The sequence below is a fragment of the Pezoporus flaviventris genome, unplaced genomic scaffold, assembly GCF_033815535.1.
Source record: "Pezoporus flaviventris isolate CSIRO_AGI_PZ_B2104156 unplaced genomic scaffold, CSIRO_AGI_Pfla_v1 ptg000002l, whole genome shotgun sequence".
Classification (NCBI taxonomy): domain Eukaryota; kingdom Metazoa; phylum Chordata; class Aves; order Psittaciformes; family Psittacidae; genus Pezoporus; species Pezoporus flaviventris.
In genome coordinates, this window is record NW_026892550.1 from 11,798,093 (window position 1) to 11,825,303 (window position 27,211).

Here is a 27,211-nt window from a genome sequence, read left to right on the forward strand (position 1 = left end):
AGGAATGCCACCCAGAGGGACCTCGACACACTTGTGAGATGGGCTGATGCCAACCTAATGAAGTTTAACCATGCCAAGTGCAAGGTCCTACACCTGGGTCGGAGCAATCCCAGGCACAGCTACCGGTTGGGCAGAGAAGAGATTCAGAGCAGCCCTGCAGAGGAGGACTCCGGCGTGCTGGTTGATGAGAAAATGAACATGAGGCGGCTTCAGTATGCAGTTGCAGCCCAGAAAGCCAACCATATGCTGGGCTGCATCAAAAGGAGCGTGACCAGCAGGTTGAAGGAGGTGATCCTGCCCCTCTACTCTGCTCTTGTGAGACTTCACTTGGAGCACTGTGTGCAGTTCTGGTGTCCTCAACATTAAAAGGACATGGAACTGTTGGAACAAAAATCCAGAGGAGGGCCACGAGGATGATCAGAGGACTAGAGCACCTCCTGTATGAAGATAAGCTGAGAAAGTTCAGCCAGGAGAAGAGAAGGCTGTATGGAGACCTCATAGCAGCCTTCCAATATCTGAAGGGGTCAAATAAATGCATCAGTTCATCAAATCGCTTTAAACCTATTACTGCTCTTGCAACTGTCTTCTCAGTTACTGAGTAAAGAACTTGAGCTATTCTGAACACAGTGATTCCACCTAAAGAACTTGTTAGTACTGGTAGCTTTATCCTTTCATAATATGCAGAAGTCAACACCACGCTTCTAAATAAACACTTACCTTGTCTGCTATTTATGAAACAATAGGAGTCTGACTGGTTACTTCTCACAGGTCATTAAAGCACTGGGGTGGAAGTCCTCCTAGCTTTTCTTCTAATACTATAGAATTCAGAAAAGCAATACACTACTAAAAATTAATTTTTATCTGCTGAAATAAATTAAAAAGTGACCCCTGTGAACCACATCCCCTGCATGCTCCACATGTGCAACAACATCAAACATCCTTAGACTCACATGGAAGCAATAGTTTGCTTTCCTTCTTTAGGCACAGCTTATGAAGGAAAACAAGGTAGCAAGCATGCTGGTCCTTCAGCTGCTACTGTCATAAAATGAAAGCCCTTACAGTAGCAAGTGTCAGCCTTTATCTGGAAACTCACCTACAAAACCAGATACTATCAGCAGATGCTCCTAAGGAAATACTTGGATATTAAAGAATTGCAGACACATATATGAGAATATATACTCTAGGTATATAACAGAAATGAAACTCCTTCAAATGGAAACCAGTGTCTGATTTTCCATCTGTGGTGTGATTCCAGCAAAAGAACATTATTTATTCCATATTACAGTGTATCTTACTGTAGATATCTCATAAGATTTGCAGAACTCCAGCTAGGAAGTCCAATTTTGGGGCAAAATATAAATCAGTGAAAAAAATTTTTCATCTGAATTTCAACAGAATCTGTATTATTGACTCTGGTCTGCTAGAGTACAACACAGTCTATGTTATACTTTCAGAAGTGCTATTTATATATTGTAACTCTAAGAGATTCTCTGTTTTCTTCCCAGAAAATAAGTGGCCTTTCATAATTAATATCATGTTACAGCATCACACTAGCTAGCAACATTACAATTAACGGTTCTGAATGAAAGTGTTGTTTCTACATTGTTTTCAAATGCTTTTAAACAATACTAACTTGCTAGATGAGGGGCTTTTTGGGGGGAGTTGTTCATGTTAAGGACATTGAGACATGGACATGAATTACTTGGAAAGTAAAATAAATCAAATTTAGGTTTTGTTATTCAAATAAATACATTTACATTGTTAAAAAAATTAAAATCTGTATCTGCTTCTACCACTTCGCTTCTAAAATTGGTTTATCTTCCTTTTAGCATCTTCAAAAAAAAAAAAAGGTAAGAGAGACAGGATCAAGTCCAGAGATATGCTAATTAGGATGTTAATACAAAATTTCTTATTTGGCAATGGGGGAATCTGGAATGCATCTAATTCGGAAATTACCTAGGTGATGATTATTTAAAGTAGCACATTTTGGTGGTCAGCAGAAATTCATTGTATTATACTTACATGATCAAAAGAGGACAGGCTAAAAAAATCCCAAAACAACAGGAAATAAGTAACTTCATGCGCAAAACTACAGATAGCATGCAAAAACACAGCCTAATAAGCAACTTGAATATTATGCCTACTGCATAACATTGTAGCTATTTTAGGTAATATATAGTATTTTATTTATATATATATTATATATATTTACATATATGTATAACTATATAATGTAATTATTTTAAATAATATATATACACCAGCACTTAATTTAGCAGTCTCTTGACATCCAGAACCATCCAATATTACACCCAGGAATGCTTCCCAGTTCTCCATTCCAGATGCATGCCACGGCTACATCCTGAGGCCTTACCAAATTCAAACATCGGTGAGAGAGATCTCTACTCCTGTATGCTGCTCTCCAAGAAAAGAAAATACAAGGAGAGAGGCTGCAGGCTAGGTAAAGCATGATGCAGCAAGTCTCTCAACCACACTGCCCAGAACCAGAATCCTGAGGTACACCCAAATATGTCATCTGTATACAGCAACATCACACAAGATGGTATTTAGTTTCATTTTACTAAGATATATGCCCTGTCCCATTTCTTCAACTGAAAGCAACATCAGGAGCATTTAAATTAATATTTAAATATTAATAACTTACTTTTATTTCCAACCAAGGCCACAAGTGGCTGTGTTTCTGATTCTTCATTCACTTTTTTTACTGCATTATACCAGTCTTCTAAATTTTCAAAACTCTGGCCATTGGTAATATCATAAACCAAGAGAACAGCCTAAATAACAAGATACATAAAAAATATTACTAGACATTAAAAAATTTTACCATGGTGAAATTTGCACCTGCCCAAATTACTATTATCATAAAACAGAGCATTAACAAATAATGGCATTGCATCTTTTCAGGAATAATTAAAGGAATTATAAATCTCTGTAATAAACACATTATTGCAGTATATCTCCAGCATTCCACATGTTCCAAATTCAGATGCTAACAGAACTACAAGGGTAGTAAAAAAAAAAAAAGACAATTCAATAAAGGGCACAATTAGTTATATTAGAAATATTCCAAACTGCATATGCTTTATGAAAACCCCAAAAGCACTTCACACTACTGATAAGGTAAAAATCACAATGGAGAAGGACTTTTATTTTAGCTGATGTTATTTGTAGTTTCACTGCTCTCTTTTTGAAGGGAAAAAAGGAAAAAAAAGGCAGTTCAATTGTACACTTCAGCACATTGCCCAACTTGTTTCTCTACTCTCCTTTGAGAAGAAAGGCCACTGCTGTAGGAGACAAGCAAGAAACACTGGCAAACTTTAAACTTTCAAAGAAGAAACTAAAGATGTAGTCAGAAGGCAATCACATATATTTCAGAGGTTTTGTGCCAGGCTACACTTAACAAATATTCACAGCAGATATTACTTTGAAGATTCCTCAGAGCTAATGTCCAATATTATAATGCCTACTGACAGCCCAAACACCTGCCTCCTCCCCTCCGTAATTGTAATACTAGCTCTCACAAATCACTGTCCTCTCAATTACTGAGGCTTTCCATCTCACTCTAATCTTGATGAGGAATAAAATCAGAATTGGCTTCTTTTGTACTTGTCCTCATGAAGTTCACATCTGAAGAAAAAAAAAAAAAATCCCTGCAACTGCACACTGTCCCTCACATAAAATTTGTATAAATATTCCAAAAAAAGACCCCAATATAACACATACAAAATTAGCTGCTTCAATGAGCCACTGTCAACAGCAGAGATTTTTTTCAAGTCAAGTGTTTTCAGGCATTTGTCTGGGACAAGCTTTACTTCTCAGTTTCATGAACAGTGTCTTAGACCACAAAATAGGATGCACACTTTTAAAATGAATTTCACAGATGACAACAAACTGGTAGAGACCACAAGATTATTTGAAGAGAGTTTAGATTATGTGATGAGAAACAAGCTAAAAATAACAGGATGCAATTCAGTAAATCCCAGGACAAGTTCAAAGGAAGCAATAATCACCTGCACAATAGGAAACATCTGGCTTTGTAGCAGGTTCCATACAACAGGATCAAGGACTTATAGTAGATCACAGTTGAATATGTCAAGCTTATTTTATAGAAAAAATGCAAATATCACAGTGCCATGAAACATTCCATGTGAAATAATGCATCCAGCTTTGGATGCTAAATGTCAGGAAAACGGTAAACTAGAAGAGACTAGTAATAGTGCTGGAGGTTTAGAAACCATGACTGACATCAGAAGTTTGAATAAAACCTTGTATTTTAATGCAACACTGATGGCAGGTATGATGATACTGGTAAAAGTTTCAAGAGAAGATAACCATTATCTTTCTATATGCTCTTATATATAGTCTGCAGATGACACTAATTTGGGAAGACCAGCCAATAGGCCCAAGGCTTAAGAAATGCTTAAGGAACACACTTAAGGAATGAATGAACAGGAACCTTTCAACATTCAACCAGGACAAATGCAATGCCCTGCAACTGGGGATGAATAAATGACATAAGCTGGGGGGACTGACTAGCTAGGAAGCAACTGAAAATGACCTGCAGGTCTTGGTAGACAGCAAGCCAAGTATTAGTCAACAGTGTTCCATGGCAGCAAGGATGGCCAACATGACCCTAGGCTGTATTAGCATGAGCACAGTCACTAGATCAAGGGATCTATTCCATTCTACTCAGCACTTGTTAGATCATATCTGCAGTAATACATCCAGTCTTAGGCCCCTCATAACATCAATGAAGTGGAGTAAGTTCAGCAAAGGGCCACCAAAATTGTAAGACTGGACACTTATCCTATAAGGAAAAGCTGAGGGAACCAGAATTCTTCAGTATGAAGAGGAGATGGCCTTGGGAGAACCCAAAAGCAGCCTTTCCATACACATGAGGAAGCCACCAAGGAGATGGAGCAAAGCTCTTCACAGAAGTGCATGTCAGGAGGATGAAACAACAGGCATAAACTGAAACAAGAGAAATTCAAAATAGATATAAGGAAGAGCTTTTTCACCAGGAGGAGATTCAAGCAGTCAAATACATTGCTCAAAGAGGTTGCTCCATCTCCATCCTCAGAGGTTTTCAAGAAGGAACAAGTGGCTAAAGCCTTGAGCAACCTAGCTCCATCTCACAGCTGACCATACACTGAGCAGGAGGTTTGACTAGATGCAGGCAGAAAGAGATCCCTTCCACCTTGAACTTTCTTACAGTTCTGTGATCAATATGGCACATAGCAACAAGTTTAACTGCAGTAAGAAGATTATAGCAAGGGTACGTATAAGGGGAAAAAAAAAAACCAAACATGTAGACAATAAGAATAGTGAAGCTCTGAAATATACCACCTTCAGAGACACTCATCAACACTGGAGGATTTTTGAAGGTTGATAAAAATGAAATAAACATTGTATATGTATAGCTTCAGAAGAGAGTAAAAGATCCTACCTAGATCCTTTCAATTCCTACTTCCCTATGATAGCAATACAAATCTGTTTTTTCCTTCAACGCCATCAACAGTTGGAAAAATTAGTTCTTGTTTGTTATATTTATATGGCCACTATTAATTTCTGTGAAACAGCTTTCAGCAGTTCCTTCAAAGAAATTAAGAACTCACATACACCTTTTTCCTTGCTATCTTTTCTCCTTTACCAATCAAATCCAAAATTAAACATCCAGTTCCAGCTTCCAACCTCTGTATAATTTATTTCTCACTATCTTGCATCTCAGTTAACTTTTCCTGACTGTTTTTATAACTATCCAAGTGCCTGGACATGTATATATACGTTTGTCTTCCATAACATAAGACTTGCTCTAAAAAGGGCATACTGATGTTGTTAAATGCTCAGTGGAAAAGAAGAAACTCAAGCTGAAGGACAGGTATTTTAAAAGTTAAAAAAACCCAGACATAAGGTTGAATGTTGTAAATAACAAAGCGCACATGGCATGCTTCTTTCAACAGCGGTCAAGTTCTCTCAGCAGCTTGCAGAAAAATTGAACAGACTATCTATCTTCTATCTACCATCTTCACCACTGAAGAGCTGTATCAGAATTAGATATAAGACAAAGTTAGAATCTGAGCATTTAAGATTGGCCAGCTCTGTTTCTGATTCTTCACCAAACTGTGCTCTGCTACATATACTCTAGACAACTGGAGCCTACCTACACGTTTGGAAGAAAGGGCATTCACAGTGGATTTGCCAGAAATAATTGAATATAGTCTGCAATTAGAGCTCACCTAACTTCCTTTTGGCCCCTTTCTCCATGATCTAAAACATTTCCTCTAAAGCATGTTCTTTTCTTAACCTCTCTCTTTTTTAATCTTGTCAATATTTGCTATACTTAAGAAACAAAGATGGCAGGCATGACATCTCATAGATGCAAGAAAAGGCAGCATGGCATCCAGGTCATAAGGAATACTTCTTGTTTTGATTTTTGCCACAACAGCACTCTACAAGTAACTTAGTATGATATATGTAACTAATGAAGGACTAGTCGTAACTCATAGATAAAATTTATTTCACCTTTTTTTATTTAACATAGAAACCCCATCACAAAAAAAAAAAAAAACCACACATATTTTCCACAGTATATGGACTATAGAACAAGTAAATAGTATAAAAGCTGTTGTTTCCTCCTTATGTGTGAGCAACTAAGGTAGGAAACTAACACTGGCCTTTTTACACAGAAGTAGCCCATTTCCCTGCCATGAAAAAGGTTTGAAACACATGGCAGACAACATGCCAAGAACAGCACGTTAATTCTCTAGTCTCCAGCAACATGGTAAATAGTCCCCGCTTGCATAATTGCACTCTAGTAAGAGAGACATTCTGCCTGTATTAGTGCATATGTGAGTGCTTTTTGTTTTGGAATTAGAGTATTTTCAAAAATAGGTCACTGGAAAGTGAAAATATTGCAGAAATGATTTGCTGGTCTCTGGAGAAGGTAGGGTCTGCAGCACTCTTATTCTATTAACAAGCCAATTTATGAGGTAGCATATGCCAGCTCTTAAAGATACTTTAAATGAGATATGTGGGTAGGGGTAGCAATTACAGGTAAGAGATGGGAGCGGTTCTGAAATATTTGCCACGCAAACAGCAATGGTACTATTATACAGCAGAACTGTTGTTATGGAAGTGTTGTAACCAGGCAATATATTCACACTAGACAATCAACATTTAAAAGCTGTCAAGTTTATGTCAAGATCTGTCACAATAAAAGAAAGCTACAGAAAATACTAATTAAAACCGTATGTTTTCTTCTTCAGGTTTATCCTCAGCTGCCCCCATCCTATGACTGACTTTAGTATGAAGGAACAACATTAACTTTAAAATTTTCATTAATATTTATGAAATATGTCAGACCAAATTTCTAAAATATTTTTCTAGTCACAGATTATTCATTTTAGCAAAGAGTAACTTCATTATGATATCTTGCACATCTGCAGAAATGCTAATTTTACAAGTGAAAACATCTTACAGTCTACTTATACTTTACCTCAGTTGTCTGCTGATACAGAGGACATGGTCACCCAAATGCACATGATTAAGTAGCTGTAATTGAGCTACTGTCTATCAGTTCAGCTGTGGTAATTGACTATATAATTACTCTTAGCCTCTCTCAATTCTGAGATAAATGTGTCAGTTTTAATCAGCACTGACAGAAAGCTGTTTATTAGCACCTTTTATTCATAAAGATCAGAGAGCTCTTTCCCCCCCCCCCGCAATTTGCAGAGTCCCCATCAGGAAATTCAGCTACCAAGACAGGATGCAGCAACACCAGATTAAAAACAGGTACGGAAAAGACTGCTCTAAGACAGCAAATAGCCTCTCTCAACAGCAGCTGCCTTCCAGCACATTCATCCCCAACTTGGTGCCATTTGCAAACAATAATTTGTTCCACTGTTCAAAGAATTAATAAGACATGACCTCTGTACAAAGCCCTAAGGAATACGCCTTAGAACCACACACCAGTAGGACACTGAGCAGTGGACCATCTCCCTTTAAGTCCAGCTGTCCATTCAGTTTTCCAGTCACGTTATGGTCCATCCATCTAGTCTGTATCTTTACATGTTGTCTGTAATAATATTATGGGAGATTATATCAAAGGCCTTGCTGAAGTCAAGGTAAAGGACATCAACTGCTCTTCTCTCCACAGAGCCAATCATCCAACCACAGAAGGCATTCAGGTTGGTTTGGCAACACTTAAAAATTCCTAAGTACGTGCTAGCTCTTCCCAGTTACTCTCTTCTGTTTTGCTCTCCATTTACAGGAATTTTTGTACATACTTACAATGATTTTTCTTTCTAAACACTCCTACTTCTTTTTCTTCTAAAAAGCTATACATTTCAACATGAAATAAGCTTCTGCCTAGAAGCCTGCTGCACACAGTGCCTTTCCAAATTATTCATGGTGTTTCATGAATTGATGAAAATAGTTTCATGTGTCTTTAACATGATGCTGTTACAAAGCTAATAGAAAAGTGCATTACAAGTCAACTTTCATGGTAAGAAGCCTATTACAAACAATGGCAATACATGACACCAATGGGAGAGAAAGCAGCTATCAGTTCATTATAAAAAAAAAAAAAATAATAATAGGGTTACAATGAGGGTTGGGGAAGGATTAAAGAAGAACAGATTTGATGTAGGGGTTTTCTGTTAATGTGCTCAGAATGACTGAAAAATCAAACTTTTGTAACTTCAGGCTTACTGATATCCACTTTTTCACTACTTTGGGGCACTGGTATTAACTTTTTGACCTGCTACTGCTGATAAGAAACTCCTAAGTTTATCACCAAATTCAATACAGAAGAAGTTAATAGCCTTTTATTTCCTTCATCAAGTTTAGTTTGGGCATATGGCAACAATTTGTGATCAATCAAATTCTCATCATGGAAGCCACTTTATTCTGTGGCTTGGTAGATCTTTAACAGGGCAGCAAAATGTTTTTTATCAAAAATAAGAAAACGCTATAAAACAGATGCAACAGAAACATTCTGACATTTTTTGAAAGTGAAAGAATGTTAAATTGACAAGTTTGTCTTTATCCTACTAACTAATAAATCCTGATCTCCTTAATTAGCCATTACTGTGCTGTACTTGTTAGTACAAAGTTTCTGTCCAGTAAAAGTTTCAGGATTCGGTATTCCTATTGCCTAAAGTACTGGGGAAAAATTATGTGCATTCATATTCTTTTCAGATAAATTTAACATTAAATAATAAAACATGTTATGTCTATTGCCCTCATTACAAACTCCAAATTAAAGAACAGAGCATATTTTGGGATCGCTCATATTAAGAACTTTGAAATATATTACATCCTCCAAAATCATCTCATAACTCTAGATACTTCTATAACATTTAGCTCTTACTTAATCCTACCATTCACTTTAAGTTGCTTAGTTAACCTCAAGATAAAATTAATTTTCACTGGATAGGAGTTCTGCAAAAATGTTTAGCTACCTGGTTGCCTCCTTTTCTTTGCCCTCTTAGAACTCCAGTTGCATGTATGAGTTTAATGGTGTAGGATTGCCCTTAATTTCCTCCTTCTACTTTTCCCCGCAGGAGGCATCTGTTCCAAAAGCAGCCACTCTATATCTACCATGTGGATATCCAAATAGCCTTTTATTTACTATGATTGCTTTTCTTAACTCAAGACACAAAGCATGGAAAACATGCATACATCTGCTCTTAAGAGTTATTCAGATCTACAAACGTGTACTCATGCTTTGATTTTCAAGTCAGCTCTAAAAAATTAACTGCATACCAAATTTAGATGTGCATGTTTAAGATCAATTAAGTTTAGGTTAAGCAGTGATTCAACATTTGTGAGATTTACAAAATAATAACCTGTAACATATGTATAATTTTAAGAAGAAAGTTTCAGGGAATTTTATATCATTACTATAGATACTATTATCATGATTTATACTGTACCTGAGCTCCATAAATATATTTGTCCAGCATTTTGCCTCCTATCGTTTGTCCCCCTACATCCCACACTTGAAGAGTAACATTCAAATTTCCTGAAAAAGAAAATGATACAGATACTGGGTAACCTGGAAAATTTAAATACAAATAAAATTAAGGATATATCATCACAGCAGGTAATACAGCTCTAGTATATCAACAGCAATAGCTTTACCAGGTATACAACAGTAACCAAATTTCAACACAAAAATGAACGTATCATTTGAAAAAACTCACTTGTGTCCAGCTAAGTTAAGAGGTAGTAAAACTACAGGTAGACATTAACATATTCAAAATTAACAGAAAAATAAGTGGAATTGCATAGTATAATATTCCTGACTATAAATAACATAGTATACTTTGATGAAGAAAACTGTACAACTTTACAGAGAGAGTTCTAAAGCACAGTATTTGGAATTGAAAGGTAATATATAATTAATACCAACTTCAACACATTATTTCATATGCCATGGCCCTTCCCTTCCCCCTTCCAAGTTTACAAATCTAGAAGCGGGTAAAATCTTCACAGTAACTGCATTTGGTAGCGATGCTCTTAGTAATATACAGTTAAAGAATTACATAGATGACAGATTGAAAAATGGAAATATTGACACACATCTAACTTGAGGATGCAAAACTACGATTATTTCCTCCACCCACTACCCCAAAGCAGGCAACTAAACTGGACGTGATCTACATGTCCAATTTCATCTTTGAAGAATCTACACCAAGAATAGATCTTCCTTTCTACTCTGAACAGTTTTTAAGCTATACTGACTTTCTTTTATATATATAGAGAGAGAGAGAGAGACACTAACACTTTCAGTTAACAGGCTTTCAAAAACGAAACAAAAGATCAGTGAAAATACAGAATATTTAATACCGTCACACATATTCTGCAAGCTATTAACTCGAACACAGACTAAACACACACATGCATACAAACATAGTAAAGTATAAACTGGTTCATGTTGCATTGTGAAAACTTTTCAAAACTGTACTATTACCTGGAAGCACCAAACTTTAATACAGTGAGGTCTGATGAGAATTTTTCTAACCTACATACAATTCACATGACTTACAAGTTAACAACAATTCTATATACTCACAAATAATCATAACTCCTTATTAATTTTACTCCTAGATTTAAAAAAAATGCAAAAAATTCTACATCACAACAATTGATTGTCGAGCAAAAAAGAACACATCATTTTTGGCTACTAAGAAAGGTACACTCTTAATTCAATTATCTTGTTAACAACTTTATTTTACACAGTCTGATCTATTTCACAATCAATTTATAACTAACACACTCATATTAAGTAAGGAAGTGTGCTCCACAGAAATATATCCCAGCACTCAGTGAATATAAACAGCAAATTAGAACCATATAGTTGAATATATGCTATTCATGGTATTAAATATATCATATTGTATTTTTATGAAGCATCTTGCTTTAATCTGATTAAAAGCACAGATTTCCTAAACTGCTGCTTTGCTCTCAAATATACAGAAATGAATGTGGGACTACCTACTCAGTATTTTTCAGGTACACTGGGTTTTATCTAACAGTAAGATAAAGAATTCGATTTGTAGGACAATAAATACATCATAACATTCCAGTTCAATAAAAGCTTATTTCTTTTGACAGTGCATATACTATGTATTTAAAGCTTAGAACATAAGTGACTGCAAACAATGCAGGAAAGTCTTCCATATAGCATCTGGCATGGATAAACTGGCCAATCTACAGTCAGAAATTATTATGCATCCTCAGTGGGTAAACAAACTAAACATGCTCAAAGGCTTAACATGCTGCAGTGTTCTACCCCTAACTTGGTTGTTTGTATTCTTCTGGAAATTTACCATGTCATTCATGTCAGCTATTGGGGAAAAAAGCTTTATAAATATTATCACTCAAACTCAAATTTTCAAATGCCTAATTTTGTGTTCAAATGCTTTAAAAAGTTTCCAACTTCATTCTTCTTCCTAAAAGTAGTAATCATGCACAACATATGGGTTTAGTATCTGGGTAACTGTATGAAATTATCTGAGAAAATTTGCAGGAAGTTAAACTAAATGGTCTAACAGTGACTGTTCAACTTAAAAATCTACTGTTATGAATTATTTACTTTCCTTCACTGCAACAAAAAGAAACTGGAAGAAAAAGAAAAAAAGAAACAAAAAGAAAAAAAAGAAACTGGAAAAAAAAGATTGGAATGTTCATTTAAGGTGAAGTGATTCTTCATAAAGACTTCACTAACTACTGAAATTCAGGCTGAACATCTCCAGTGAAAAATCCTTCCTTTCCTTTTTCTTTCTTTTTTTTTTCAGTTAGGTGCCATAATACTTATTTTGTGTTCAGAAATTGATTTTATGGGTGAAAAAAATGATATTAGGATTATTCTGACAGAAGGAAAAACTCCAGACAATGTGCCTAGCAAATATTTAATTAACAACTATGATAACAGTACATGAAGTTTTCTGCAATGAGTTTGAAATCTTCTGGTTTTCCATAGATTTAGGAGGAACATATAAGCTGGAAAATTACAACAAAAAGAAACCATGCATAACAAGACAGTTTTTAAGAAACAAGATTAACATACCAATAAAAAGAACTAAAGAATCCCATAAAAATAATATGCAATATGCTGACATGGAACAATAAAACATTAGTACTTCTTTACTCTGTAGAAAATACACGAGTGAGAAGTTAAATTAATCGAGGCAACACCGTGCAAGAATCTAGATTGTTTCTGGTATGAACTGAAGCCACTGGGGTGACTCAGTAGTGATCCTGCAGAAATACACCTGGTGCATTGGTTAACCTTATTTGAAGCGATTCACAGTCAAGATGAAACTAAAAACACGAGTCTGCCCATTTTTTGCACTGACTTAGAAAAAAAAAACTTTTAACAGAAGAATCCTGTTTACTGGACTGCACCCCACAGCCCTCCTAAACGTATTCGACTAAGGCTCTTACGAATCTCTACCAGCGGACCCTTTGACGAACAAATACACTATATAAGCAGTAAAATCTACACCGTGGTTGCATCCAGACTACACAAGACACCGCATCAATAAATATACTGAAGTTGATTTGCATTTGAAAAAAAAAATTTTTTACAAACTTCGTGAAGAGAAGTCACTGTCAACAGTTGAACACTTAAAAGTCACTTTGTTCAAAATTAATTCTTTTCCTATTTGTATTAAACCATATTGTTTTACCATATAAAATACTTATTTTCATTGCAAAACTGCATCAGTTACTAAAACTGGAGACAAATAACAGTATTTTTTAAAAAGCCCCAAAAAACAGAAAAACAGTATTTTACAAGCTAACATACATTCCTAATGTGGCCTAATGTAAACACCTCTGCAATTCTAGAAATCAGTAATTTTAACTTCTGAAAACTTCATTTATGGGAAAAAAAAAAATCAACTACTGAACCACAGTTATGCACCAATTCTCCTACTAAATAGGAGAAATTGAGGGGGTTTTCCTATTGATATACATATATTATAATTCCTGTGCAGTGGTATGAATTAGCCTTTCAAGTAAACACAGCAGTTCTGCAAACCCAGAAATAATCAAGAAATTAGAAAAATCCGCTTACTTAAGTAATGCTTCCCATTCCAGTATTTAGAAACTTTACCTCCCTCCCTCTTCTTTCACTCACTCCCCACCACCAGTTCAGCTTACCTATAAGACACAGAAACCCTCAGATACCTAAACACATACATGGGCATAGGCGAAACCATTGAATGACAATCTGTAGAAAAATGTGTCTTTCTGAATATGAACACATTCCACAAATATTACTATTTTGTTAATGATAAATGAGGAAAACAGATGTACAGACTTTGTTGCCATTTTCGTGCTATATGGTGCTACAAAACATTCTGATTTTATTACAAAATAAACTAGAAGAAAGCAAAACATGAATGAATGAATAGTTGATAATTTTACAAATTTTCTACTCCACAATATTTAGAATCCCAGTAACATACTAATAGCTCCTGTATGCTTAACAGCTGGAAAAAAACTTGCAAAAAGAAGTTCTCAGCATGCACACTGCATGATTTGTGTACACATTCCACTTGCAAGTACTGCTGTTAAGTATTATACACACTGGTATTTTTAGAGGCATGAGCAGGACAATAAAAAAATTATTCCGTTGATTTTATGGAGAAATAAGCACTGAAATTTGGTACTTTATCACTCACCAGATACTAAAAAAATACAGCAAAATTGCCAAACCAAAATAGTGAATGCAGGAATAGTCTGAAAAGATTATTCTGTTTCACTTACCAAAATATATAAACATAATCAAGAAGTTATTGGCAATATAATTTTAACAAAATAAGTTCAAGAACTGTATATATTTTCTTATAACTTCAGGTTACAGCTAAAATGCTTCATTTCTGGCTTTGCTTCCCTCCTTGTCCTCTACAAGGAAAAAAGAGAACTACAGAACTGAACCTGCATCAGCTTTATCAAATCTCACTACAAGATTTATATTACAATTATTACAATAATTACACATACTTTTGCCATCTTCTTCTGATTTTTGAAGCCAGAAGAAAATGCATTTAATGAAATACTTGCACACTTAGAAATTAAGCAAACACAAATCAATAAAGCCTTATTTCAAATCCCCAATTGTTCAGAGACAAACTTTTACCAGCAACTATTCTTTTATAATTATTTCTTTTCATTTTCCATGCAGTGTGCTGCAACTGGCATCTAAATAGTTTCTTTGCAGTCATGAACTGAACATCTTGAATGCTCAAACTGTATTTTTATGAGTGCCGAGGGACCCTAAATTTTAGTGGTCTATTAAATGCCAGCAATTTCATGCTGCCTTGCATAAAACAGCATTCACATATTAGAGCACTGCGATTCCATAGCTGCATTATGCTTCTCTCACACAACTCAAATACAAGTTGTGTATTTCATTAAAAAAAAAAAATATTTCTTTCAGAGCACATACATATTTTGAATTAATATATTTAAAGTTCCATTTCATTGTTGTATGTTACACTATCCACACGGTCAGCGAGTTCACTCAAGTAGAGATAATAAAAGTCATTAATATAGATAGCATTCCTTTTATATGAATTCAGTGTTTTAGGTGCAAGTTGCAAATGCATAACCCTTTGTCACCTGTCAAGAACATACTAACAAAATTTTACTTGAATAACCTAATTTACTTTGCCATAAAAAGCACTGTACTAAGCTTATCTGGTATACATTACTTTGAAGAATCTGTTTCTGGAAGCCTTACTTCTGCCCAGTCTTTCAGTGTTACTTTTTATTTTCTTACCTGGCAATATTATCCTCTTCAAGAAGAAGTCCAATCCTATGGTTTGTCTGTACTGTTTTCCAAATGTTTCTTGAGCAAAACGTGTAGCTAAGGATGTCTAAAACAAAACAATATTAAATTGTCATTTTAAACAGCAAAAAAACGTGACGTTAAACCAGAAGTATGAAATACAGTTAAGCGCTTTTTAAATTATTGCATGCCAACAGCGTCCATGGATTTGGACTGACAAGCATCCCAGCCAGCTTCAACATAATAAAAGGTTACTTGTCTTCTTAAAAAGGCTATTAATTTATGCAAAAAGAAGCAAGGTATATATTTCCTTTATATTTCAAAGGTACTGCTTAGTCATATTAGAAAATATTACACAGACTTGAATAAGGCATCATTAGTACACTCAAACTGAAACAAATCTAAGTGACAATAGCCATACCTGAAGAGACTATTTTTAAAAAGCATTCATTTCCAAACAAGGGTCCTTCCCTGGTACAGAACACCAAGATCCCAGACCAACTTTCTGGGAGGGAACAGAGATCTGCACAGTGAAGAGTCCCTCAGGGGCCCAAAGTGTGGCAGATTCCCACCACTGTATATCAAAGTTCCAGGATCAGATATTACATAATAGGAAGAAAGTCCCACAATCCACAGATTAGAAAAAGAAAAAAAAAAAAGCAAAAGAAAAAAAAAAAGAGAGGTGCAATTTTAAAGAATACAAACGCTTTTATTGTGAAAAAAATGAAATACATTAAAAAAACATGTTGCACTGATAAAATACATCCTACATCACATTAGAGGTGTGCACTTAAATATCTTGATGATGTGACATCTGAAAATATCAAGACAGAGTAATTGCAGAAAAAATCTAAATATGCATTTACACATACAGGGGAATAAAAGCCTAAAGGCCTCACAAAACCCTTTCACTGCCTGAGAACACTCAGATGGGCAAGAAGAATTTTTTTTGCCAGCTTTCCGTTCATCCAGACATAAAGAGATGAGTCACATTGTTATTAGAAATAGCTGATAGAGCACACAGAATTAATGCAGTAGCAAAATAATGCCAATAGTTCTGAAACAATGAAAATAGGCAAGCTCTGTTAACAGAACGGTTATAATGAAGATATAAAGTATGCTAAAAATCTCAAATGTACACAGGAAGAAAAGATAAATTACTCTTTTTGCATGAAAACATGGTTACTAGACCTCCAGCATTAAAGCTCTAGTAAGAAAATAGGCAAACATTTATTCTACAATTAAATTACCCATGAAGTAAATACAAGATTTACTGTTTTCTTGTTTCTATATCACATTTCTATTTCTACCACTGTCCTATATATATAGTAAGTGATATCTTGATATCAGAAGATACATTTGGGAAGTAATCCAAAAAGTCAATTAGAGACTATGGCAACATTTTCACTTACTTCACTGAACTCAAGCCCCAAGAGGATTAAAAATAAATAAATAAATTGGGGGGGCAAAAGGCAAGTAAACTAGAAATAGCATGAATAGGGTTATATATTTATATCACTGTGGAAAAGGTGAAGACCACAGAGGATGAATCGTGAGAAGATTCTTCTGCCTACAGCTATGCGACAGGACTAACAACATACACAAAATTCAATACAGATTTAGACTGTTGTACTGAAAAAGTCAGTAGAACTTACTCTTTTAATCACAATAGTTAGTCTGTCAAAGCTACAAAGTTATTATTTTTAATCTGTCATGACCCTAAATACGTAGATAAAAATAAAAACATTGCAGTAATACACCATACAGCCTTCTCCTTCAGATTTTCCTTATCATAAAAGCAACCAGTACCCAGAGTACAGATTAAAACATCATCTAACTATATCATAGTATTCTGTATTCTCCAACACACTAATTTAGATCCCCATAAAATAAGCAACCACTCCCTTTTTGTTTTAAGGGCTCAGTAAATATTAGCTTTATCACTCTGTGACACTTGATATTCCCTGAGGGCCTCTAGGGGTGTTAGTGAAAATAAACAACATGCATTCAATTAACAGCTAAGCAACAAGAGCAGCAAATAACCAACAGCATGGCAAAATTCTCAGACAGTTTTCCTCTACCATGCTCTTGAATGCAAAGGAATTTATAGAAAAAAATCATTGACTAATTCCTTTTTATTTTTTTTTCCTAATAAATATTAGGGCTCAAGGCACTGGATTACCAGACTAGACTCCTCTACTCACAGAACAAACATTTATCCACAAAATACTAAGAGCAACAGTTCAAATTTCTCCACAACAGTCAACAAAGTTATGTCAATGCATATTCAGGTACCTCTACAATGCAGATACTCCCTTCAATCCTAAAATTGTTCCCTGCCATGCTTGCCATAAAAGATTCTGTATGACAGAATCTTTTCTGTCAATTTAAGAATACATTGACTGCAACCTATGTAAAAAAATAACCAAAGTTAAATAATCATTCAGTAGAACTGTAGTGATCAGTGACTGGTTTTGAAAAAGATTATGCTACATTCATAAGATTTCAACCACCAGTATATAGATCAGAGTATGATCAGTAATGAGTATGATATCAGTATGATATCAAGAAGGCCTTATTCCTTTATCTATCTCCCGAGACAACCAGGCCACCAACTTTCACAGCAGACTTTCCATTAGACCCGGTCTGACAGGTTCACACATTTGTCTTAAATACTTCAAAGCAAATGTTTAGAATGTTCTGAATAGCAATACACTATTGAAGGTTGGTGTGACAAACTCCCTCCTTTCAGACAATAAAAAGTCTGAGTTTAAAATACAGCAACAAAAAAATAATACATCAAATTTACAGCACCCTAAGGGCAAAATACAATGCAATATTTTGGAAGGTTTTTTTGGAAACAAAGATGAGATTAATTCTCACAGGCAAGGCAAGACAATTTCTTGTTTCCATCTGTCAATGTCAACAAGTCACAGTACAAACTGCTGACATGCTGTTCCTAAACATCTACCTACTGTATAAACAGAAGAGAAAAAAAGGCATATCCTATTTATTAAATAAATGGAAATAAACTGATCGTCAAACAGAACAAGCAATGATAGCCAGCTCTGACACTGACTACTCACCAGGACAGCAAAAAAACTTGTAGAGAAAACCCCACCAATGATGATTCTTTGAGTAAAATCCTATAGAAGAAAGCTTTTAGAAAGTCAAAGTGTAGCATCATAGTTGTAAGGAAAAAAAAAACTAAAATCAAAATTCAATGGGATGCAAGCACGCAGTTCTGAAGGCATGTATTTCCATTCATGTACCAATTTTACCAGCCAACTGAGAATCCACTTTTCAAAAACACTTATCTATTCCTTCCCTCACTCCTAGAACATCAAAGTCACTCCCCAAGCACACCAACATTCACCCCCCAGTCACGTCCTACCCCAACTGGCAAGAATTTTAAAACAAAATGAAAAGAAACACTAAGCTAAATAATGACATGCTTTAACTAGCATAAAAACATGTTAATTGTCCAACACAGAGAATTTCTCATTGAGAACAGTCTAGCTTTATTGGGGTTGGATGGGAAGTATTTTGTAAAAAAGAAAGAAGCTCTGCCACCTGAAGCTGGTGTCTTTCCACCACACTCCTAATTACTGATGAAACTCTGTTCACTCTAAAAGAGAAAATTATCAAGACTTTTTCAACATTAGCCATGGATCTATGAAGCTAGATCAATTTGCACAGGACACTTGATGCAATTTTCCACTTGCAGGACTCAACAATAACAACAGTGTTTTTGTCAACACTGATGAAATTTTTGAGTCCATGTTTAAAAACAAGATCCAGAATTGGCACAATGCTTAGAAATCTGGCATCCTAAAAAATACTAAAGGAAGCAAGACACCACTCTGTATTCCAGCCTACACTTTAGCTCCTACATCAGGTCAAGCATCAGACAGAAGACAGAACCTCAGCTGCTTTCTGCCTCCTGCACAGCTATTTTTCAGGACCTCCCTTCCCATGAATAGCTCCAAGATTTGCTTCCAGAGGCCCAAAACATTGTTCAACAGTACCAAGTCAGAGCAGTTCTCTTAAATCAGCATCATTATATACTTCAACATTAAGCCAATTTGTGCATAGCAAGCGTAGAAATATCTGAATCATAACATCATTTTTTTTAATGCATACTAGTACTGCTGGTTTATTTTAACCGAAAATCATTCTGGCTCAGGATGAGTAGCTTGATTTAAATCCTAGGTGCATATGGCTACTCTGTATATATATGGTTCTTCCTGTAACCAAAATCAAAGAGCCAACTGTTACTAATAAGTGCTGTCTATTTCATCTCACATTGTTCCCACCTACAATTTCTTTTGGGATTGTTCTCCTAATTTGTCTAGTTTGTTAAAATATTTTTTGTTATTATCCTCTTACTAACCAATTTTGCATTCTTTAATTTTTCTTTTTAACAAGTTACCCTTTCCTTACCATCTCTATTGCTCTCAAACACTTTTTCAGAGATATTGTCTGATTCCTCCCATTCATTCCTTCTTCCATTTCTGCTCTTCTCCCCTTAAAACTCTAAGTATCCAATTATTCATTCAACCACCACAAAACAAATTAGTAGAAGTACAACAACCCTCCCTTGCCTCATGGATAGAGCAACTCCCAGCTAGTGGAAACGTAAACATCACTCTTACCTTGAACTGGCACTGATTCATTTTAAAACCGCTACCAACCCTTGTATATAACCTGAACCACATTGTTTCTAAACAATGGATGAGGAAAAAGAAAGCAAGTTTACACCTTTGGCCAGCTGACTCACAAAGACATAAATTTTTCCCCCTGGAGAACTGAGGACCAGAGAGCCCCAGATGGCCAAGTGGAAAGAAATAAAAATATGTCCTTTTCTTTTTTTTTTTGGCAGGAGGACGAGCAATAGAAAGAAGTCAGATGTGAACATCTCACACTAAACACCAGACACAATATTTCTAAGATATATTCCATTATTCCCTACACTCCTCCTGTCCAATGATCCCAGCAACAGAGGAAGAGGAAAAAACGTCTCGCACAGTAAGTTAGAGGCTAAGTATGCATGTGTGTAAAGACCAGCTGCGAACCAGATGTCAGAGGCTATTTAGAGTTGAAAACATATAGACATACATGTTTCAACAAGCAAGCAGAACGAGTAGCCAACAAAGGACAGGAACCTCAACAATTTAGTCTTCTGAGGTGCTTGAAATAGCACTAGGTATATTTTATCCTTCCATTCCATGACCCAATCAGTTCTTTATTTTCACAAGACCTTACAATAAATCTATTATTGCAAGTGTTTGCTGCTAGGCCCTCAGGAGGGCTGGAAGAAGCCTCTATTATAGCATCATCTAGGGGGGACAGGAGGAAAAGCAGCCCACCACAATACAGCTGCTGCTCATGCAAAATAAACTGCACTTGAAGCACAGGATTCCTAGAGCCAGCAGCAGATCCAGTGAGTGGCAGCTCTCACATAAGAGGTAGGAACCAGAAGGAATATACATCAAAACTGAAGAACACTTGAAAATCCATGTTTGGCAAGAGGTCTTCCCACAAGGTGCTGAATAGCAGTAGTGAAAGGATTCCTCAGTTTGAATGGAAAACTCCTGGGGAACACTACCAGTGAAACAGGACTTCAGCTGTCAATCCTGTGCATTTATTATGCTCTCATAACACAGTCACTTGGAATTGCCTATCTACTGACTCAGATGAGTAGAATACCACTTCATATTGAGTTTATAACCACTGGAGACGAAAAAAAAAGTTTAGTTTCTTCACAGAGTTCTGCACAAGTAAGTGAGCAAAACCATGCACATACTTTCAAGACCTTATTTCTACTAATGGCAGGCAGCTCATTTAAGCCACCACTAAGAATACTTCTACTTTTCATATGAACTGGAATCAGGCAGACCTTCTGCCTCCCCGTGTTTTCAAAAGTAAATGATAAATGAAAAACTGTATCCTTCAAACACTCAATAAAATTACTATTTTCAGGTGTATCTCACAAAAGGATTCAGGCTACATATAGCACTAATGTTCACCTGTACATAGTAAAGATCAGTATTTTAATAGGTAAGAAAGCAGTATCTCTTTTGCCTTCTCTGATCTATCAAAATTTCTCTTTTAAAAACGCAACTTGTTTATAAACAAAGTTTTATAAGTAGTACGTCGTTATGTTGACATAAGAAAAACCTTGTAAAAGCCACAAACAAAAACTAAATTGACTCAGAAGTGCCCTTCCAAACTCTGAACAGGAACTCAAATAGATGCACGCTGTTCTATCCACCTCAAGAGGCAACCAGCTCTGAAGCCGAAACGAAGATAGCCTACTGATCCACCTAGGCAACCTTCCCTGCTCGCCCTTTCGGCGGGAATGTCGAACTCACATGCCAGGCCCTTGCCCCGGCCCCCTCTCGGGCACTGACACATACGGAGAACAACTCTGCGTACCTCAGCCGGGAGACCACCCGCCGCCAATGCGCTGCCAGCAGCGCACGGGCATCACTGCGGAGAACCAGGACCAAGCAGCACCACAGTCACTACGTTATTAGCGGCTCCTTTCATTAAGGCTCAAGAAAATGGGATTAAAGCCGTATACATCTGTTTCTTGACCAAGTCTCGCCGGGTCCCGCAAGGGTACCGAAACGCCGATAGAGGGTTTCGGTGCCGAGTACGGAGCGAACACAGGCGGTCCCGGGGCGCAGCTCCCCGGCGAGGAACCCGTCCCGGCTTTCCGTTACTCCCCGCCACACACACGAGGGGGGAGACCACGGAGGAGGAGAGTACAGGGACGGAGTGACAGTGGAGCAGTCAGCCAGCGTCACGGCACCGGCTATCGCGACAACGCGGCGCGGCAGAGTGGAAGCCGCCGCGGGCTGCTCCTCCTCAGCGGGAGAGCCGGGGGGAGCGCTGAGGCGGAATACCAGGAAAAGGGCTCGGGACACTGAGGCTACGGAGAGCAGTGGGGTGATGCCGGCAGGGGCTGGCACTGACCTTGCCAGTGGTCCCGTCCCCAAGCACCACTAGCTTGAGCTGGTGGTCCGGACTCTCCTCCTCCTCCGACTCCGACATGATCCCTACGCCCCCGACGGGGAAGGAGAAGAGGCGGAGGGCAGCCGGGAGGAACGGGGTGCGACAGCTAGGAGGGGAAGGGGGAAAGGAGCGCCGCGCTCACAGAGCCGGCAACACTGCAAAGGCCGAAACCGCCATCTTCCCTCAGCGCACCACCGTCGCTATGGCCCGCACGGGACGAAACCAACGAGAGACCAGAGAGAAGGGGGGAGAGGGTAGCTCGCAGGCGAGAGCTATAGCAACAAGTCCAACAGCCGGTACGGGCGCAAGGAGGAGGCACCCGCGAAGCCCTCACTTCTGTGTCCCCGTCCCGGTCCTCCCCAGCGGCTGGGCGAATGGTTCAACCCGGCTGTCTGCTGCGCGCAGCGATGGTTTGTCCCGAAGTGACGCCCTGCGCGGTAACTAGGGAGCGTGGAGGTCAGAGGGCGCGGGGCGGGGCGGGTTGGGTTGCCTGAGGGGGTCATTCTGCGCGGCTGTCCCAGCGCTGATCCGCCCGCGCTGAGGGCTCCGAGCGACGGATTGGGAGCGGGGCGGTCTCTCAGATTGGGAGCAGAGACCCGGCCGCCTGCGGCGTTTCCCCGGGGGGCTGCATTTCCGTGCTAGCTGCACCCGCCTCCATGACCAGGTCACGTTCAGCGCTGGGCTTCCGCGCGGCAGGAAGATATATTAGTGTTCTTAAAGAAGTGAGCTAACACTGAAAGCTCATAACGGTGGCAAGCACTGCACCGAGTCCTCATATCCCTAAGGTGCAGCACAGTCGTTCTTGCCTAAATTTCTCCTTAAACCATCCTACCCCACCAGATAGGGATGCCACTGCTTTCTTACATGGTCTACTTGGAACCTTTCTATCCATCCAATTAGTAAGAAAACTTGTCTACATAGCCCTAACTGAATTTTAAACCAATATTTTATTACACACATTGACCATGGAGAACAGCTTGTAACCTCCCCTTCCATTGCAGCCTTCCACATACTTGAATACTGTTAGCATGGCTTCAGTCTGTCTTTTCTGTAGACTAAACAACTCCTCTTCATTCAGTCTTTCCCTAGGTTGTCTTTTCTAGACTTCTGATTATTCTTGTTTCTTTCCTTTGGCATCTCTCCATTTACTTGAAGTGGTGTGCCAAGAACTGGATACAGTACTTTGGTTGAGGCCTTATGAGTGCTGAGTAGAGTGGAAGTATTACTTCATGTGTCTTACATATGAGACTCTTGTTTATATATCCCAGTATGATGTTTGCTTTCTTCACGGTATGACATTGCTGACTCATACTGTTTCTGATTTACTGAAACACCTGAATCCCCTCCTGTTATCAGAATTTCATACTCTTTCCCAGGTTTTATTCCTGCCTAACTGTAGTCCTGTATTGAATGTATTGTCCTGCTTGCCTGTATTGAATTTACTACTATATTTCAGGCTACTCACACAATTTGTCAGTGTAATTTTATTTATAATCTTTTTCTCCAAAATGCATGCTATCCCTTCCAACTCAGTTTTATCTGCAACCTTAAGAACTGTATTCTCTGTCCCAAAGTAATTCATAAAGATATCCAGTAGTACCAGATCTCAGCAATCCCCTGTTCAATGTATCTTTCCAACAAGTGATAACAGTTCTTTGGGCATAGTTTAAACAACTTGAACAAAAGAGACAGCTAGAACTCTTTAAAGTATAGACGTATTTTAATGGGTTCAATATCAAGCTAGGAATGTGTAGAACTTTGTGTAATGCCTGAATAAAAAAAAAAAAATTGTTCCTGTTTCAATCTCTTTCAGGTTTTCTTTTTGAAATGTGTGACAGAAATTTCCAGTATTACAAGTACACTGTTTCACTGAGTCCTCAGCAGGATCAAGATTCCTTATTACTCACATATTTGAGTGTTTGCAGAATTGAGGTCAAATGCTTTCCCAATGACATTCTGAAAAAAGGGGGGTGAAACAACAAAAAACAGAAAATACCTTAATTTCAAGTGGAAAACCAGACACACATCTTTGTGACTTTCTTCATACTTCAAAACAAATTATATGTGTTACTCATCAACTGTTTTCCACTTAAGATCATCTGGCCTAATTATACTGCAAGTTCTCTTAACTAGGGACTTCAGCAAGATCATCACCAGAGCTCAGCTGAACAGCATGTCTTGGAAGGAAGTGCAACAGGGCAAAAATGGAATTTTCCCTTATGATTTCTGACATACTGAACGGTTGTACAATTGGCATTAGACATTTAAAAGCTCCACATCTCACACCAGGCAGACTGATGATTGATAAACCACTGTTGAGGGAACTGTTCCTATTCCTGCCAATTCTGCCTCAATCACATTAAAAGAAAGAACATAAAAGATTAATTCAAATCTTCCCAATGCTTCTGGGGAGAAGCAGGATTCTATTCAACCCCCAAAACAAAAATTAGGAGTATTCAGGTTGCACACACAAAACCAGAATGATCAGAGAGCTAGGGGCTCCTGGTCTCAGGGCCACATGTATTCTCATTTGAAATGCAACAAAAAAAATGTGTGAGTTATAATACACATCCCCAAACTTAATTTTCTCCTTAGATTATAATATTTTTTTCTCCACAAATAACCCAAGCATATTAAAAGTTTAGAAAGTCATCATCTAAATGAGTGAACAATTTAGAAAGAACTGTTTCATCTTGAACACGGCATTTGCAGGCTTAAAGTTGCCTTGAGGCTGAGCAGCTGATCTGTTTAAATAAGCACTTACATATTAAGGCCTAATTTGGGAAATACAAAGATTACTTGCTGTGGATAAACATGCATATTTGCTATTGACTACCAAAAAGGGTGAATGGAAAATACCCCAGGAGACAGCATAGTAACATAATCAGACAGCTCAGCCCTCCAAGAGCCTCCTTGCAGTTGTTAATTGTAAAAAATCAGTGTACAAGATTAAAGCTGCCTGGTGGAGTTAATGCTTTAATTAGCAATAAAACCATCAAAACTACCATTATTTCACTTTATACTAGCACACAATCAGACTGCAAATCTGTATACATCTTATTTGTCAGTGTTCAGCAAGCACATTAACAGCATGGTATGGTTATTTTATGTGTAGTGGTACAGATCATTGGTACCACCACATCCCCTTTAGAGAGGTTTTCAAACTGTAATATTTTAGTCAGCACAATCTTCACTAGTTTGTTATGCGGTAAATATATGAATATAGCTATATGAATATAATATGTTCATACACCAAATATTAATTTTATAGATTAAAGGAAGCTAGTAATGAACTGCTTGATACTTTACAGGTAATGAAAATGTATTAAGCATGTTGAAAAGCGCTAGAATTAACAAACAGAACACACTGCAGTAATTTTTTTTTCTATTGATAGCAGTACCCAAATAATTTTAAACTCTTCTGCATTTTTAGAATACTAAGAAAAAAATCCTCAAGCACTGCCTTTGACTCGAGCTTTCACTGAAAAATTACTGTGTCACCCAATGGCACAGGAAACAACCATATTATTTAGTGGACATTCAGTTAGTTGCTATTTGCTCTGTTGGTTTTCATTATATTTTTTTTGTGAAGACATTTTACTAATAATCCACTGGTAGCTGATAATATTCTCAAGGATAGTGGGAATCTTTGTGAGTGTGTGATTTTTCTGGAGTATAGTATAAAGTTGAATTTCCTACATGCAAGTATCCACAGAAGAGCAAAAAACAATGACCTACATAGGAAGTAGCTGTATGCTTCTCCTAAGCTCTGAGAAAAGGTGTGAGTCAAGCTGAATAATGTGGGATTCTGGGCTGACAGGAAAGGGAATGGCATGTGTGAGGGCCTGCAAACTTTCTGCCATCCTCTTCAGGAATGCAGGGTCGTTAGCTAGGGAGGCATCTCTGCTGTCCTCTTCAGTGCTTGATGGAAACAACACATTTTTCACAGTGACTGACAGGAGCTGTGTCCTCTGTTACCAATAAAAACCACTCTTTTAACTTTTGCTCTGCTTTTTCTCCCCCTGTGCTTATGCAAACACGTGCACTTCTCTTTGTGTTTCATTCATACCAGTTTTTTATTTCAGGTCTCTGTAGCTGGGATCCATAGATGCTCCTCTTCTTCAGGATGGAAATTGCCATTATATCTGTTTGAACAAGGAAAGTGTCCTTGGAAAAGAAAAGCAAAACTATTGCCAAAAAAAAGTGGAATATGCATTAAAAAAAAAATTGAAGAGATTTACTTGCATTATTGTGTTGATTTTGCCACTCATCCCTGGAGCAGAGTAGAAAGCAGCTGTTACTTTTAATTGCACTGGAGTTTTGCAAATAAAACTCAAACTGTTTCTTCTTCATCAGTACCATCTCTAATGTCTTTACCAGATAGTCTTTTCTTCTGCATGGCTTGAGTGAGACTTGGTGATTAATGTGGTGGATTAGACTGACAACTGAGTGGAAATGTTAAATAATCACTTGTTTTTATACATGTAAAAAAAAAAACAGTTCCTACTCATTTTGGAAATCCTTGCTTTTTGAAAGGCATTCTTCCATCTTGCTTCCTTCTAATCTAAGGTCATTTAAGGAATAACTGCTTTAAATGCTCGTTGATTACAGTGATGTAAATGCCTCTGGCCCAGACGCTGCAGTGAGCAAGACTTTCCACACATGAATATGGTTAAGCCAAAGGCCGCAACTTTTATGAACTACATTGCCTAATAAAACAGGGAAGAACCGCTAGCCAGCTGTTCTCCACAAACTACACAGTAAAACAGGACCAGTGAGGTTCACTAAACATGGGACTGTGGAGGCCAAGCTAAATGTTTAAGAGAAGGCTAACCGCATCCACCCTCCCACAAAAGTGACCAAGGC

The 27,211-nt window shown here is 37.4% G+C and overlaps 1 protein-coding gene across 5 annotated transcripts in view; it reads right to left on the reverse strand.

Moving 5' to 3' along the window:
- RAB28 (RAB28, member RAS oncogene family) overlaps positions 1-22,679 on the reverse strand; it is a 61,897-nt gene extending 39,218 nt beyond the window's left edge. Inside the window, exons 1-5 of one of the 5 annotated variants that reach the window (XM_061469265.1) lie at positions 22,307-22,679; positions 18,412-18,471; positions 15,317-15,413; positions 9,957-10,045; positions 2,666-2,795 (exon numbers count right to left, since the gene is read on the reverse strand). In XM_061469265.1, coding sequence (XP_061325249.1) covers positions 2,666-2,795; positions 9,957-10,045; positions 15,317-15,413; positions 18,412-18,471; positions 22,307-22,384 — 454 coding nt within the window. In that variant the 5' untranslated portion in view covers positions 22,385-22,679. Of the gene's footprint in view, positions 1-2,665; positions 2,796-9,956; positions 10,046-15,316; positions 15,414-18,411; positions 18,472-18,898; positions 19,192-22,306 lie in introns of those variants that run through there. The other 4 variants (XM_061469249.1, XM_061469256.1, XM_061469273.1 and 1 more) reach the window with 4 other exon arrangements.
- Between the last annotated feature and the right edge of the window lie 4,532 nt (positions 22,680-27,211).